The sequence below is a fragment of the Crocodylus siamensis genome, chromosome 15 (assembly GCF_052110815.1).
Source record: "Crocodylus siamensis isolate JL-2025a chromosome 15, ASM5211081v1, whole genome shotgun sequence".
Lineage (NCBI taxonomy): Eukaryota > Metazoa > Chordata > Crocodylia > Crocodylidae > Crocodylus > Crocodylus siamensis.
In genome coordinates, this window is record NC_143409.1 from 34,918,044 (window position 1) to 34,935,822 (window position 17,779).

The following is a 17,779-nucleotide window of genomic DNA, read 5'->3' on the forward strand; positions in this document are numbered from 1 at the left end:
GGTGCTAAAGAATGGATATAAAGTAGTTAAGTAGATTACTGAAGAAGGTGGTCAGAAGAGATAGGCTTGTCTCATGGTTAATAAATTTATTTTTATGAAATCATGTTACTGAATTAAAATATTCTGTAAACTTCCATTACACAATTTCAAGATCAAACAGGAAGAGAAAGGTTGACTGCAAGTGCCGATGATTTTAACAAAACCAATTCTTCCATAGAAGCAGAAGGGTAATAGTTGCAGGGAAGTAACTAACCAAGGACCTTTATAAATGTTTTAGTGACATCATTGTGAGGGAGTGCAGATGGAGGTGTCTGGGATTTTTTTTAAACACATCTGCTCCATATAGAGTAGGTTGTATGTGACCAACAAATGCAAACTCATGTCTTAATTTTTGTTAGAATATCCTAATTATATAGTTGCTATAGACAAGGGGGCATATCCCAGGCCGGGAAGAGTTTTGCCTGAATAAAATTTCAGTAAAGACTTCAGGATCTGGTCCAAGGAAAAAGTGCTTAGCTGAAAAGCCATGCAAGGATCAGGAGATTTAGGTCTCTTTAGAGGTTAGTAGTGTTGAGGTGAAGAACCTTGTCAACCCATCAGCTCCTCAGTGCAGTTGAATTCAGCTGCAATCCATTAGGATTAAATCAGCTAAATTTATTATTCATTCCTCAGTCAGATGGGACCAGAGGGGAGTACCTTTGTTTTCCCTGCATTCTAACTTCAGCTTGCTTTTAGTACATCAGTTTTAAAACTTTACTTTTCTTTGAGAAAGTCATGGCTGCCATAGTTCAGAAATGTCGCATTACATTTGACAGTATATGTATAGCACAAAATGGACAACTTTGGTATTTACCTTCATAGGAAGAAAAACAAACACTAGATCTAAGAGAGGACATATGCACCTAAGTACTACAAACACAAATTTTAGGACCCTGCCCTTCACAGTGGAAATCAAAACCAAAAGCTAGTTGCCTAGATTCTCTACAGAGTATGTGGAAAGAGAAGAGCCTCAGAAGTGTGATTAAAAAAACTTGTACACTGGGGCAAAGAGCTGCCTGAAGGTAGGCAGAAGGAAATGCTAAGGACAAAGTGTCCGGAACTTCAGCTCCTGACTTAAGACTGAAGACAAGCACCTTCCTTTATGGAGCAGCCAGAGATCAGAATCCTCTCCTGAGGGTAGGTGGTTAACATAGTCTTTGAAGGAACTGTGCAGGGCCCACTGCCTTCTATTAAGAGACTGCCACTGGTGGAAAGGAAGAGGCATCCAACTTCTGTACAATAAGGGCTCAGGAAAGGGAACACCCAGATTCTTGGCCCTTCTTAGTCTGAAGAGATTCAAACCAACACTTCTCATCTCCCAAGGGAGTGAGCCCTAACAGCCAGGCTGAACACTACACTGGATACTAAGGTTCTCTCCCACCTTCTTCTGCCACCATGAAGAAAGAAATGTAATAGTAATGGCACCAGAAAGAGAAAACACAGGAGGAGGAGCACAATTTTGTGGTCTTGGGCTAGGGACAGACATTCAAAAATTCTGAGCCTGAATTGATTCAATCTTTGCAAGTTAGTCTAACCTGGCTAGGCTGAATGAGTTTGTAACTGCACAGACATCCCAGACATGCAGGCACATGCCTGCAGTGGCTCAAGCTAGAAGCTGGGGGGCACTAAAGCAGCCCTCCCTTCCCGTCCAAGGTGTTGAGCTGAGGGGGGGGGTGGCCAAACCCTAGCAGGACATTCTGATTAGGAAGTGGGTCTCCCCCCATCCTTCCCCTCATGACCAGACCAGCAGGGAGTTGATAACAGTTTTTATCACCCCTAACTCAGTATCACCTCATTAAGAAAACAATACAAGGATATTACTAGCTACCTGTTGATTTTGCCTTTGTTCTGTCTGCCACAGCACAGACCATAGCCAGCATGTGGTCCTCTAGCTAATACGAAGACACCTCTCAGCAAGGCAGAGGGAAATGGGGAATTCCTTAGCAGGGAGTGTTTGGCCGGGGTGGGGAGGGGGCGCAGCAGCCTCTGCCAGAGTTCCAGCCAGGGAGCAGAGGGAAGAGCCAGCTCTGCTGTGGAGCAGAGAGCCCCACCCAGCCCAGAGAGCATACTGGGATGCTGGGGGACTCTGATTTAACTTGAACCAGGAAGGGTTCTAGGGCAGAAGTTTTATAAGCCAGTTTGACCCAAATCAGTTCAGTCTGATACTGCATTCAACCAGGTTTGTCTCAAACCAGTTTCAGCCTTTTTCAAACTGGTTTATGTGCACTGAAATTCTGTTCTGTTACAGGTTTAAACCAGTTTCTGATCACTTAAACCAGTTTGTGTGTAATGTCTGTCCCTAGGGGTTAGGGCACGTAAAGAGGGGGTAGTCCAGGGTTCCAGCCATTCAGGACTGTTTATGCATATTTCATTAAATGATCATTAGAAAGCAAACAGAAACAATGCTGGGAACAGAGACAAGAGCCTCAGCTACAGAGTGGGTTTTAAGGATGGAATGAAATCTAGGTCTCTTACTTCGTGCATAAGCTTTGTAACCAGCAAGCTGTGGTATAAAAAGTAACCATTACCACCATAATTAGCTCTTTTAGCCATATTTTTAAAAAGAAAGGTAGCTATAACTGAATTTTGTCAGGGGCCCAGTTTCAGGGGTTGCACAGGTATGCCCTGAGCATGCTTCTCGGGTAAGACCTGTCAGGAGACTTAAGCATTTCTCTACCTAATTTTTGCTGCTTATGTAGGATCCAAGGTTAGGGATATTCTAGGCAGACACAGAATCAGAACTGCAAGTACAATTCCTCCTTCAAAGTCCTAATCAGAAACTGCTTCCCAATCTCTTCTGGAGAGCTATGGTGCCGCGCTAATGAAGGCATGTTGGGGATCTGCTGATCTATGCTTCCTCTGCATCAGAGCCCTTCCTTGTCCCCATTTAGCAGTACCCTTTTGTGAAAAAGCACTGGCCCCTTCCACTCTTACTCTCCTGGCAGGCACAGGAGAGAAAATTATGGCAATTTTCTGCAATGGCAACTACTCATGGACAGATCTTCTACCCAGGGTGTTGCCTAGGTTCTTGTACACAAAAGCTAGAGGAGACCTGGGCTGAATGTTTTCTGCAGCCTTTAGCCAAATAGGAACAATTTTTTCCGGTACCTGACAGTAACTCTAGTGCAGGGTATGCTTCTCTTCATTTCTTAAGGAACACTTCTCTTCTGTAAGCTTAAGCAGCTGTGGGGTGAAATTTTGGCCCCACTGTACTCAGTGGCAAAGCTCTTACTGACTTCATTGGAGCCAGGGTCTCACCCCCCATGTTCCAAACCGACTGTGCAAAACAAAACCAACTTACTGGGGGATCTGGAGCAATTTCACCTAAAAGATGAAAAAAAAAAATTCCCTCAATTTTGCTGAGCCTTAGAACCTGTGCTACACAGAAACCCTCTAATTTTTTCAGGCTTTAGGGGATAACAGTATAAGTAGTTCACTCAGCTTGTCCAATTTAACTTGCATGCTGTCATTAAACTCCTTTGTAGTCAGTCTCCTTTGTAGTCCGTTCATTTTTTTTTTTTGAGAAGATCGACCAATGTATTCATTAAAACTTGCACAGATGTACATAGCACTAAAGAAATATTACAAGCCAGACAAGTCTATTTTTTTTAGAATGGAGGGTGAATGAAACAGCCTACTTCATAAGGACACCATTTATGAATGTAAATGAAGGTATGCAAATAAGTGAAAAGAAATGAAAGTCAAGTAACCTTTTTTGCCTGTACAAATGCAGCTGCTTCATATGTACGCATTAGGCTATACAGATAGTAGACACCAAATGACATGGCCTTTTCCATCCAGATATGATCTGTGAATTAGAGCCTCTAGCTAGTCAGAGGAAGCCTAAGTTGGTTTTAAGTCACTTTTATGCTTTGCTGATCCTGAAGCTGGGTGGAAACTGAGCTCCAAAGCTGCTTGAACTTTCATGTAGCTGTGTAAGGTCAGAAGGAAAGAGAGAGAAACCCAACCACTCTATGGGCTACACAGAGGGATAGTCATCAAAAGGCCAACCAAAACAAGTCTAGGGCTGTTTTGTACCATCAGAGCAGTGTGGGCTCCAGAGCTGACCCAATACTTGGGCTTCTAAGGAGAATGTGACAGGGAACATTATACATTTCACCTGCAGTGTGGCTTTTTAAATCTTTGTGTTGGTGATTTTACAATTTCATTGCAGAACTTTGTAATAAAACAATGTGGCTGGCCCTGCAATCTGTGACCCAGCATTATCACAGCAATACTACACATCAGCTCTAGGTAGCTCTGTATCCCTACCTTATATCAATATGCTCAGGTAAATGTGTAAATATTTGATGACTGAAGCTGTTCTCCTTTTACACTGCATATGGGAGCAGGATGGATTTTACACTAACTTCCCACCTGTTGGAGTGGTGGTAAGATGCTGATTTGACTGAAGGATAAAAGCAACACCTCTTGAAAGGGAGCAATGCTGCCAGGGAACAGCAAGAGGCCAGACAGCTGTGAGAGAGCCAGATTAGCTCCCTTCATGCAAGAGAGGCAAACTGGTTTTTTATGGAACCCTAGAGCTTGTCTACGCTGCCTAGATGCCATGCCCAGGAGCACTGCTGTGAAGCACGCCAGGCCTGTTTGTCCCAGTTTTGCACATGTGCCAGACAGAACATCTGAGAGGGCCACTCCCAGCTTTCTGGGATTTGGTGCATGCTGAGTAGCTTCATGGTAGCAGTGTAGAAAAGGCCCTAGACTCCAGTGGGTTTCAAGGCTCAACACCACTTCTTAAAGCACTGCATTTAAGACCTTCCTCTGTTAGTCTAGGGACAGAACGTATACATAAAGCAGTTTAAGTTATCAGAAACTGGTTTAAACCTGTAACAGAACAGAAGCTCAGCACATATAAACCAGTTTCAAAATGGCTGAAACTGGTTTAAGATAAACTTGGTTGAATGTAATTTCAGACTGAACTGATTTGGGTCCAGCTGGCTTATGAAACTTCTGTCTTAGAACCCTTCCTGGTTCAAGTTAAATCAGAGTCCCCCAGCATGCTTTCCAGCTCTAAACTGAGCTGTTCTGTGCTGCTGTGCTGCATTGGCCCTGGTCTTTTGCTCCTGAGCCAGAACAGTGAGGGCTGGCTTATAGGGGGGTTGGATGGGGGGAGAGGTGGGAAGGGCAAAGCCAACTGGGATGCAGCCCAGTCTACAGCGGGGGAGGGGGGGGGAAACCCTGGCTGGGGGTTGGGACCAGGGAAGGGGTGTTAAACACTCCTTCCCCCACTGAAACTTACTGCTGGCCGCAACTGTGGACTACAAATCCCAGAGGCACCTGGAAGCAGGAAGAGGAACTGATGAGCAACCCTGCAGAGTCCCACTGCTGTAACTGTGGACTGCAAATCCCAGAAACCTCAGGGGTAGGAGGAAAAGGGAGTGAACACACAGCTAGAGAACTGTGCTCTAGCATCCCCCCACCCCGGTTTCTGGCTGGACATGTAGCTGCGTTTCTTGAATCAAAGGTAAATGTCTGTTTACTTGTGTTTCAGTTTAATCTGTACAGCGTAAACTAACCTGAGTAGTTCCTTGTGGTTCAGTGGTACAATCCTTATCTGCCACACATGAGACCCAGGGTCAATTCCTAGATACCTATACCGAATGTTTTTCCCAGCTACAAAATACTACAAATGCCACAAAATACAATTCCCAGACACTTATACAGCCATGGAGGTACCAAACATCTGGACCCAGGCTGGCCTTTGGATTCTGTCTCAGTCACCTAAAGTGGGAATGGAAGGTCTAGACAGCCTCCACTCCTCCAAAAACAACTCCTGCCAAGGCATATGCATCAGAGGTCTGGGGGACTTCTCATGCATACACCATGATCTGGAAGGATCAACGGTTGCCAAACAGACTAACTTGCAAAGACTGAATCAATTCAGCCTTGGGCTTTTTGACTGACTGTACCTAACCTTAAAGAAGAATGACCAAGAAGCTCAGCCAGGTAAATTCCCTTTGTCTGCATAAAACCTCTGTATTGGAATTTTCTGGGGTTTAGGGAAGTAACATCTTTAAAAAGCCAAACAGGAGTGTTTGGTAAGTTTTTGTGTTGAAGGGATCACAGTGACTGAGGTCAGACACTTTTACACATCTGTGTGAATCATCACACAGCTTTTGAAGTCTGTGGGATTCCATGTGGTATGGCATTTGGACTTCAAAATATAGACTCCTACACTAAATATAACCTCCTAGTCCACATTAAGACATCAAGACTCTATGGCCTGTGATTATATAAAACTCCATGGCATCCAGCTAGAAGTGGGTGGAAAGATTAAACATAAAACAAAGTGTGTGGGGGCAGGGAGTCGGCAGAATGGCAAATATTTAAGCAAACAATATTTTCAGCCTAACCCTAGAGTCTCTTGGTCATGTGGCATCCACAGGCATGAGATAGGTTAACTGACATTGTGGTAGAAGTGCCAAAAGGCATAAAAAGGTTTTGCTACTGTCAGGTGCCTGGCAGCACTAACAGCGGTATAGCTGGACTGAGTAAAGCACTAGTGGGAGTGTTGTTTCTGAACTTCTCCATGGCAAACAAGACCTGAGGGTGAAAGTTCTTGTTCCCCTACTGGGAATACAAGAGTTAATTAGTACCAGTTGTGGTGAGTTCTCATTCTGGACATTTGTCCACTAGAAACTGCCCAGAGACCACCAAAGTGGATTTCCTGCGGGGCAGCAAATGGCCATTAAATAATTCCAGCTTTCAATCATTACTGATCTGGGCTGAATTTGAACCACTAGCATTTGAAAGGTTCTGCATCTCCTTGCCCATAACATATGACCTCAGCAATCTAGTCGCCCTTCTCCCATGTGTTTTGGATGTAGAGAGAATCCTTTAATTTATGAGTACAGTAGCAGACTATGACAAACATGTTTCTCAAACAAGTTACAAGCTGTACTGTACGCGTACACGTTGTCACAATCGCTAGCATCCCACTTGTACCCTGAAGTGCTATTCTCAGCTTTCAGCTTGCACATGAATACAAGCTATTCCAGTTTTATCAAACAGGCGAGAGACCTCTAGTCTTTAGAAAAACTTTGTGATCAAATTTTTTGGTGAGCAGCTGTGGGGGTTACTGAGAAAATGGTTGAGAGCACCTTTCATGTGAGGTTCTCCCAAAGTAATTCCAACACCCTGATAAGATAAGTAAGCCTTGCCTTACCTCTGACAAATAGGTAAACTGTGGTATGGTAAACCAGAAAATATAGGAGGTCTGAGGTGTCTGTTATAACTCACCTACTATGAAAATAAATGTTCACCTTCCTTGGCAATGGCTGTCAGTTTTACATGCTGAGCTTCTGGCCTATCCCAGCTATTTTGGGCCTGTTGCAATATGTATTTCTTTTTTTGTAAACATGGATTTTCAATGTCTTAATTGAAAATTCTGTATTTAAAAAGTGAGAGGTATTTAATCCCGTCCAAAACTGACTTGACTCCAAATGGAGAAGGAAACAGTCAGGTCTGTCCTGTGGCCAGCGAAGGGAACTTGGCAGGTCTGTTTTCTCATGTCTCTTCTGTCTGTGTGGGAAGCTTTAAACAAAGAAGCTCTAGTCCCTCGGGGTCCTGCCACTCCCAGTTCCAAACTACTCTTCCCTTCTTTTGCTCTAACTTGCACACACGCATGTTCTCTCTCTTGCAGTGACACTTGCTATGGCAATAGCAAATTAAACTCTACAGTGCTGAAAAAAGTAAAGGAAGAAGAAAGTAAAAAAATATACGCAGGGAATCTGGAGCAAAGCCAGCGTCCCTGAATGACTCCAGCCCGCCCCTGAATGACGTCCTCCACCCCCTCCCTGCCCTCCCTTTCCCTAGAGGGCAGGCACAGCCAAGCCCTGCTCTCTTCATCAGAGACAGGAGTTCCTCTTCTCTCTTTCTTGGTTTCTAAGCTGCCTTGTGACCTCAGGGACCTTGCAGTGTTATTGTGTTTAAAAGGAAAGCAAAGGCCAAGCATAAGGGAATGAAGAGAGAGGGTTAATAGAGATTCTTCTCTTAAATCAAGCAGCAAAACCTTTTTTGCACCCATCAAGGGAGCAAACTCTGCTGCAAGGCACAATGCAAAACAAGGCAGGCGGCGTATGCCATCCCTTTCGCACCGAGAATAGTCCCCCTCTTACCCACAGCCAGTTTACCACCCAGCATCACCCTCCTCCCCCAACAAGCAAAACACACCCCAAAGCCAGAAGGGCTTTCATCTCACCTGACAGCCTAGCAGGGAAAGCTGGGTTATATTAAATGGGAACTCTGGGTGTGGCCAAGGCTGCCTGCCTCAAAACTAGAGCTATTCAGGGCTGTAATTTGCGGAAAGCATTTAGCTCTCTCTCTTTTCCTTACATGACTTATTTGTGAATGGGCTTGGATTTTTCCAAATCTGTTTGTTTGAACTGACTTAGGGAATGGCTTAAGTGGGCGCGCACAGGTCTGAGCTCTGTCTTGCAGTGAGCACTTTGAGGAGGAATTGGTTACCTAAAGGTTGTAGGGCCTCTGACCTTGTGACTGAAACTGTTTGCAGCAGGAGCAGGGCTGCTAGGTCACTGGGTCAGTCCATTTCAAGATGGCCATGTTAGCACTTCAGGCACAGGTACATGTGCAAATGCTTGTGCATGAGTGCTCGCCAGGCTTTTGCTCTTGTGAACATCTCATTGGATAAAATAACCATGGTTATGTGAAGGCTAACAGAAAATGAAGCCTCACAGACACTAATCAAAATGAGCCCGTGGTTTGTGTTTACAAACGTATGTTTGTAAATTAGATTTGGCCCAGCTGCAATGGCCCCTTGGAGTCCGTTGTGTGCGCCCTCTCCCTCTACTCTTGTTATGATAAATGTTCCCTCTGACTTGCTCTCAGCTTTCCCCATTCCCTTTCTGGGTCACTCCAAATTCAAGTGTCTCCCACACAGAAAGAAAGAGAACAAACTCACTCAAGTGCCTCTAAATGGTTTAATTTAAAAGCAATATATATGGATATTAGAGTTTGCGTAGGCAGTAGTGGCCTGTTGATTTCAAGGTAGTGCCAAAAGCAGAGTGTTGCAACGGGCAAGAAAGATGCAGGAGTAAGCAGCAGTGGAGAGGGGAGTTAGTCACTGGGCAAGAAGTGCCTGGCAGGTAATGAGTACAGATCTTGAAGGGTCACTACTAAAGATACAGGCAGCATCCCAGCCTGGAGGACTTTACAGCATTGAAAGGAATAATCATGTTACCGTTACAAATATGATTATGATCATTATTCCCCAATGTCTTGCTCTGAAAGACTAAATCAAATTGCTGGCCAAATACAGGGATTGGTTTTTTTGGGGGGTGGGGGGGAGAGAGAAGGGTTCTTTTATTTATTACAAAGCTGTAATGAATAAACCTTTGGCTGGCTAGGAACTAACCTGTGTGGGTCCTTAGATGAGCTTTGAGATGGGAAGATTTGCCATAAACTTTTTCGCAACCCACGTAGTAGCATTTGTGCTTTTTCTGGGGTGACTCGGGGTCAGCCCGGCTTCTCCCCCGTCTGTTCCTTTGTTTGGGGCTTGGCTCACTTACTGCAGCCAGGCTAGTAGGTGTGGCTGCTTTTCCTCCTCCACGCTTGCCGGCTGCGAAGACGCTTTCCTCCCCAAACTCCTCAGGAGAAAGAGCAAGGCTTATTTTTTCTCTCTTATCAACACTCTCCGTTTTTTCCATCCGAAGGGCAGGAGAGTTTGGGATGTGCTGGTTTAGATCGGCTAAAATCCTGGCCACCACAAAAAGCGATGATCCATTGTCTTTCCCGGTCTCTTTTGCTTCCCGCTTTTCTTCTCCATTCGAGGGAAGTGGAAGAGGTACTGCTGCATCAGGTCGAGGGTCTGGTTCCCCTCTGGGACTATGGATGATAGCACGATTGGACATAGAAACAAGGCACTCGGCTGCAAAGTGATCCCCATATGCTGCTGTTGCCATTTTTCATGTGTGTAAAAAGAAAAAGAAAAAGAAAAAGAAAAAAAAGGGGGGGGAATGAGAGAGAGAAATACTCTTTCTCTTAAAAAAACAAAAAAAACAAAAACACAAACAACCTTTTCCCCTCCTATAACTTAGAATCTCTTTGCAGAAATGAGGGTTGCTTTAGTAGCTACCATAAATGCACTTTGTTCATGAAGATCACACCCGGCTTGTCCCTAAAGTCATTTAAAGTCCAGTAAAGGGGGATAAAAAAAGAAAATCCTAAATACTGGCAGTTTGTTGCTTGAAGTGGGAATTGATGCTGATTTTCTAGAAAGCCGTAAAATAACAAAAATGCAGTTTCTCTAGCCCTTCCATTGCATTGTGACAGTAGAATAAGCTTTCCCCGTTATTGCTCCTCTGAGTGTTTCAGACCCCCGTAGGGGCGTGGCCTGGGAAAACATCTGGGTGTGACGTCAACGAGAAGCCACATCCTGGGCTGATCAGGTTAGCAATGAACATAGACTTCAGCTGCTGCTGCCCTGAGACGCACAGAAAGAGGCAGCGAGAGAGCTGCAACATGCAGGCATAGAGATGTGGCCGTGAGCTTGGAGTCAGCAAGGAAATAGGAGCAGGCAAATGAAAGAAAGAATGTGATTGGCTTAATGAAGATGTTCCATGGCCTATCAGCATGGACGTATAGAAACTTCCACATTTGCAAATTTTGAGGAGCCAATGAGATAAGTTTTCTTGCATGACGCAGCAGGAGGTAGAAATTCAAGATAATCTTTGGTTTATTTCCCTGAAATCCTTTCAGAAACAAGCCTACTGTTTGTGGGTGTGTTTCATGTGCTACAGAAGAGCAATGTGCTGGCAAACAACCCACACGCCATGCTGCCTCTTACACTGCATGAACTTTAGTCCTCAGGACTATGCAATGATTAACCATAGCATTGTTTTCAAGTATTATTCCCTCTGCCCTTCTTTAGCAACTGCAGAGCATGATGTATTTAAACAGCTTCCTAGTAAAGGTGGTTTAGTAGGCATTGAGCTCTGTCTTTGAAAGATTAAAAGCCATGCTGAGCCAGAACCAATAAAAGTAAGCACAGAACAGGGAGGCTTTTACAAAATCTCAGCATATAGCTAAAAACTGACTGTTCTTACAGCAGAACATTGAGCCTGAAGTCTAAAGAAGTATACATTGTAGCACCAGTGTGTGTCTTCAAATTATTTAAAAGTGGAAAGAATAGCAATAATTTTCTTTCGGGGGTGGGGGCGGGGGCGTGTTATTTTTGGGGGTTTTTTTTTTTTTTTATTATTTTACTCCCAGCCTACAGAAAAATAGCACAGGTAATTTATAGGGGTTTTGTGTGTGAGTGAATAAACAGCCAGGTGCACTGAGTGTGAAGAACTTGCTTCAGCAAACTCAAATCTGAGACATGAGCTGTTGCCCTGGATGCTGAGTTTGCGGGATGGGAAAGAGGCACAAAATTAGCAGTTGCTGGGCTGTTGGCTGGGGCACTGCCACTGCTGGTAACACAACCACCGACATAGCCCATGCAGTGCCGCTGCTCAGAGCATAAGAGTACCCAAATACACCCCTGGGTACTGCTTTAGAGCACTTCAGCCACCTCTGGAACATTTCAAAGAGCATGTATGTTGGTACAGGCAGCCCCTTAAAGCGTTTCAAAGACATTTGACATACTTCAAATATTACACCTATCCACCCTAAGTGTCTGATTGCCCACTCTTAGGCTGTGATACATGAGGGGAAAACTGTGGTAGCTTATATCCATGTTTCATGGAGGAATGTACTGCCCTAGTATAGTTTCTACTTAATGCAGAGAAAGAGCTAGGAGAATGACATTGGCAGAACATCAACTGACACACCAGTTCTTGCCTGCTTTTCACCTCTCTGAAATGTGTTTGTTTTCTGAGACCCTATAAACTACACCTGAATAAGCAGCTCTTATGTTGCCTTAAAAGCAAACATGCTGGTATATGTTGGTGAATTTCTCCACATAGACACAGCTTCAGACAGATTAGTTGCCATGTCTACACATGCACTTTAATGCACATTAGCATATTTTAATATTAAAGAATCACTAAAAAATGTGCTTTTTAGGTAATGCACATTCAAATAGGCTAATGAGCATTAAAGTCTCAGACAGGAGGGTGATCCAGGCTGACCTGGACAGGTTCAGCAAATGGGCGGACAAGAACCTGCTGGTGTTTAACACTGAAAAATGCAAGGTTCTCCACCTTGAGAGGAAAAACCTGCAGCATCCTTATAGGCTTGGCAGTGCTACACTGGCTAGTAGTATGGAAGAAAGAGACCTGGGGGTCATCATTGACCTCAAGATGAACTTGAGCTTTCAATGCAATGCTGCAGCTAGTAAAGCAACCAAAACGCTGGCTTGCATCCATAGATGCTTCTCAAGCATATCCCAGGACGTCATTCTCCCCTTGTACTCGGCCTTGGTGAGGATGCAGCTGGAGTACTACGTTCAGTTTTCGGCTCCACAATTCAAAAAGGATGTGGAGAAGCTTGAGAAAGTCCAGAGGAGAGCCACACCCATGATCAGAGGTCAGGAAAACAGACCCTACGACAACAGGCTGAGAGCCATGGGGCTCTTTAGCCTGGAAAAGCGCAGGCTCAGGGGTGATCTGATGGCCACCTATAAGTTTATCAGAGGTGACCACCAGGATCTGGGGGAACGTTTGTTCACCAGAGCGCCCCAAGGGATAACGAGGTTGAACGGTTATAAACTACTGCAAGACTATTTCAGGCTGGACAGCATTTCTTTATTGTCCGAGTCCCTAAGGTTTGGAACAGCCTGCCATCGGAGGTGGTTCAAGCACCTACACTGAACACCTTCTAGAGAAATTTCGATGCTTGTCTTGCTGGGATCCTATGACCCCAGCTGACTTCCTGCCCCTGGGGTAGGGGGCTGGACTGGATGATCTTCCGAGGTCCCTTCCAGCCTAATACCTATGAAATCTATGAGTGTCACTAAACATCCTGCTGTTTAGTTAATGGGCATTAAGATAGGCCAATGCACATTTTCCTAGTACTTCACAATGGAGGTATTAGTTTTAATGGGCATTAACTAAAGTGCATGCTTAAAACCAGGCTTTCACCCATTAGGGCCTTGTTACAGGGTAGTTTTGGGTGGCTCCTAGAGCCTGGATTGTTAACACCTGGATTGTTTGCACATTAACACCTGAAACTAGGTTTTAGCACTGGTTATGTGCTCAAAGCTATGGCACTCCAGGGCAGGATTCTTTAATCTATGTTCCCCAGCTCCTGTTACACTAAGGCGTAGCCACTCTAGGCTACACCTTAATGTAAACACCACACCTGCCCCGCTCCAACACTGGCCCAGATTAGGCCCATTGCCCCTCCCCCCACTTTACTGTGGCTGCCCATGCTGTCTGTCCCAGAGGAGCAGGCAGGGAAGGGTTAACCTCCTGCCTGGTTGCCCCTGCTCATCTCTGGGCAGGCTCAGCCCAGAGAACAGCAGCAACTGGGCAGCCTGGTGTTAAGCAGTTAGATCTGTCTGAAGCTGTGTTTGCCATATACCAGGACAGTATATCCTCTGTGAAACAGAGGTGTAAGCTACCACTGTTTCCCCCTTACATACTGCCTTCTTCCCTAACTTTGCCTGTCCCCAGTGTTCTCTTAAAGGATGTGTGGCTAGAAAGGGGGTGGGGGGATACCAGTAAGCTCTGCAAAGCAGTTATGTTGATGATGAGACACTAGAATAGACTTGGGCCTTGTAAACTAAGATCTGAAACTCTCTCTGGACTTAGTCAGTTCATTTAACCCTTCCATCTTAGTGTCTTTACCTTTAAAAGAGAGGTAGAAATGCTCAGCCTTGCATCTTGCAGGGCTGCTACCACTAAGTATTATCTGTAAAACATGACATAAGTAATACAAGAATATTTACAGTGACACCCCCCCACACACTCACATATAGACAAGGAGGGGTCTGAAGACAGGGGTTAACAGGCCTATACCACCACCTCAGTTGGACAGTCTTCCTTTGCAACGCAGTTCAAAATTCAGCTGCTATGCACATATCTCAGCACAAGCAGCTGTCTTCCTCTTCTCTAAATGCATACTTCCCCCAGCTTTCCCTGCCCACTTCAGATAAAATGAGTGCACCCTGGTGCAGTTGGGTAGATAAATCCACCCTCAAAAGTTAATGTTGCTGCCCTGGGGAAGGAGCACTGAGGTGGGAATGTTCAGGTCTTCTCTCCCCATCCTTTTGGAGACCTTGAGCAAGGGAAGAATATCCACCAAGGAATTCTGATCATTTGACCTGACTGGCAAGAGTAACAGGGGGAGGGAGACAGATGCCCATTGCCAGAAGCTCCAATACATTTTTAACTGGTACATATCTATCTTATATGTCTCTACACTACTCCCTCTTACTGCAGTGTGTGAGTACCTTCCAGGTAAAATGAACAACAAATGTGAAGTCTCAAATGGACTTCACAGAGTCTCTTTAGTAAGTCTCTGCTGTTTTTAGTAAAACCTTTCTTGGAGTCTGCTGTGGTTTTCAATGTTAGAAGTTTACTTTGATGCTTGGAGCTTGTCAGGTTGATTTGTTCCAGAAATAGGGTTGGGTTGGTTTGATTTTGGTGGGCTGGTTTGATTTTGGTTGGTTGGGGTTCATGAGGTAAGCTGGTAGGGTAACAAGATTGTGACTGTCACTCCAGTGATAGAAAGGCCTTGTCAAAGGAAGTAGAAATATTTTGTCAAATGAAGAGGATAAGAATATAGCCTGTAGCCTGGAAAAGTATTCAGTTTACTCAGCCCAAAAAGAAATGAAGAAGACTCGTATTCTTCTCCTCCAGTACCCAATAGGAAAAAGAGTGGAGAGACACTGTCCTCTCGGAGAGCTTAGCACATCCTCCTCATGCCTAAGAAGTAGCAGTAGAGTCTGTGCCATGTTCTGACATGTTTCTGTCACATAGCTAAAGCACAGATATAGGTAAATTCTTTGGTTTTCTTTAAAAGGCTTCGTCCTAAAACTCGAACAAGAGTTGCTTTACTCTGTTGTTAAAATCTAAATGTAAAATGAAGACATTACCTGGAACCCAAGACCTTAGGACAGTTTTAATACAAGTCATGAAAGAAGCACTGTTTTTATGTATAGTTCAGCAGACTGTAAGACAGCATGCTTATCGTCCAGGCATAAAGCTTCCAGCCATCTGGAAGTAGCAATCAGCATGAAACAACAAACATCAATTTTTTCCTCTTGTACCAAACAGCACTAGTGGTTAGTTTCTGTGCAAGTGTTTACCCTGAGTGATATGGGCTGTTTTGGTACCTTTTCAGTTGTTAGACCAGACCTGGAAATTATCTTGAACATTTCCCTGCTTGGGTGTCATATCTCTTCAGCTGCTGTCTTGGAGGGGCTGATGGTTTATAATATTTTATCGACTCAACAAAATATAAAAGTATTTACTCTGAGTAAGTAGACAAGAACAGCTTAAGGAAAGCTACACGTCCCTGCAAGCTGATCTTGGCGACCAGGGTGGACGACTGGAGATCCATTGGGTTAAAATCCATGGGGAACACGGCACAGGGAACACAACAGTGGGAGTCTACTACAGACCTCCCACCCAAAGTCCTGAGTTTGACCAGGAGTTCACCTGGGAACTGGCTTAGGCCACATGATCCAGGACCATGGTTGTCATGGGTGACTTCAATTACCCAGACATATCGTGGGAGGATCACTCAGCAAAATCTGTGTGGTCACAAAGCTTCCTCTCATGCGTGGATGACCTCTACCTGGCTCAAGAAGTCTATGGGCCAACAAGAGGCAAAGCGCTGCTTGACCTGGTACTGGCTACTGGGGATGACCTAATCAGCGACCTAGTGATCGGCGACCATGAGCTGATCACCTTCACCATCTGCCATAAAGCTGGCAAGTCAGTCAGCAACACAGAAGTCCTTGACTTCAGGAAAGCTGACTTTAACAAGCTCAGGAGGCTGGTCAATGAGGACCTAAGGGACCATGACCCCAGGGAGAGGGGAGTTCAAAAAGTGTGGTTGCTCCTCAAGGAAGCGATCCTCAACGCACAAGCTAAGTCTATTCCATCTTGGAGGAAAGGCAGCAAGAGGGCACAGCAGCCCCCCTGGCTCTCCAGGGACCTAGCAGACCTCCTGAGGCTAAAAAGACAGGCCTACAAAGGATGGAGGATGGGATGCACCTCCAAGGAAGATTATTCTGCACTGGTCCAGTCCTGCAGGGAGCAAACCAGGAAAGCCAAAACTGCAACTGAATTCCAACTAGCTTCAAGCATCAAGGAACATTGGACCCCTGCTGAACCAGATGGGGCAACTGACAACTGACACCCAGGAAAAAGGCAACCTATTAAATGGGTACTTTGCGTCGGTCTTTCATCAGTCCCATGGGATACCCATGCCTGCTACAGAACAGGGAGGTCTGGGTGAGGGAGATCCCCTGCTCTCCATTAATGTTGACCTCGTGAAGAAACACCTTGAGAAGCTGGATACCTTCAAGTCAGCTGGCCCTGACAATCTACACCCCAGGGTACTCAAGAAGCTGGCAAGCATCATAGCCCAGCCTCTGGCACAGATCTTTGAAAACTCCTGGTGCTCTGGTGTAGTGCCTGATGACTGGAAGAAGGCCAATGTGGTGCCTATCTTCAAGAAAGGGAGGAAAGTGGATCCAGCTAACTATAGGCCTATCAGCCTGACTTCTATCGTGGGGAAGATCTTAGAAAAGTTTATTAAAGAGGCCATCCTTAATAGACTGGTGATGCCAACACCCTGAAGGATAGCCAGCACGGGTTTGTTGCGGGTAGGTCTTGCTTGACCAATCTCATTTCCTTCTACAACTAGGTAACCTATCACCTGGACAAGGGAGAAGAGATTGATGTCATATTTCTTGACTTCAAAAAGCCTTTGATCTGGTATCCCATGATCAACTCTTGGTGAAACTGGCTAATTGTGGCTTTGGGTACACCATGATCCACTGGCTGGAAAACTGGCTCCATGGTCGGACCCAGAGCGTAGTAATAGATGGAAGTCACTCATCATGGTGTCCTGTGACCAGTGGGGTCCCCCAAGGCTCTGTTCTTGGACCCATATTGTTCAACATCTTCATTAATGATGGAGTCAGGAGAGGACTGGCCAAGTTTGCTGATGAGACCAAACTTTGGGGCAAAGCATCCACACCAGAAGACAGGTGGGTGATCCAGGCTGACCTGGACAGGCTCAGAAGTGAAAGGAGGAGAACCTGATGGTGTTTAACACCAAAAAATGCAAGGTTCTCCACCTTGGGAGGAAAAACCTGCAGCACCCTTATAGGCTCGGCAGTGCTACGTTGGATAGCACTACGGAAGAAAGAGACTTGGGGGTCATCATTGACCACAAGATGAACATGAGCCTGCAATGCGATGCTGCAGCTAGTAAAGCAACCAAAATGCTGGCTTGCATCCATAGATGCTTCTCAAGCATGTCCCAGGATGTCATTCTCCCCTTGTACTCGGCCTTGGTGAGGATGCAGCTGGAGTACTGCGTCCAGTTTTGGGCTCCACAATTCAAAAAGGATGTGGAGAAGCTTGAGAGAGTCCAGAGAAGAGTCACACGCATGATAAAAGGTCAGGAAAACAGACCTTATGATGACAGGCTGAGAGCCATGGGGCTCTTTAGCCTGGGAAAGCGCAGGCTCAGGGGTGATCTGATGGCCACCTATAAGTTTATCAGGGGTGACCACCAGGATCTGGGGAAACGTTTGTTCACCAGAGCGCCCCAAGGGATGATGAGGTCAAACGGTCATAAA

At 45.2% G+C, this 17,779-nt stretch overlaps 1 protein-coding gene across 1 annotated transcript in view; it reads right to left on the minus strand.

Annotated features, from left to right (window-relative positions):
* Positions 1-10,530, minus strand: part of KLF13 (KLF transcription factor 13) — a 51,950-nt gene extending 41,420 nt beyond the window's left edge. The window contains exon 1 of the mRNA XM_090029143.1: positions 9,431-10,530. Coding sequence (XP_089885269.1) covers positions 9,431-9,977 — 547 coding nt within the window. The 5' untranslated portion in view covers positions 9,978-10,530. The remainder of the gene's footprint in view (positions 1-9,430) is intronic.
* Between the last annotated feature and the right edge of the window lie 7,249 nt (positions 10,531-17,779).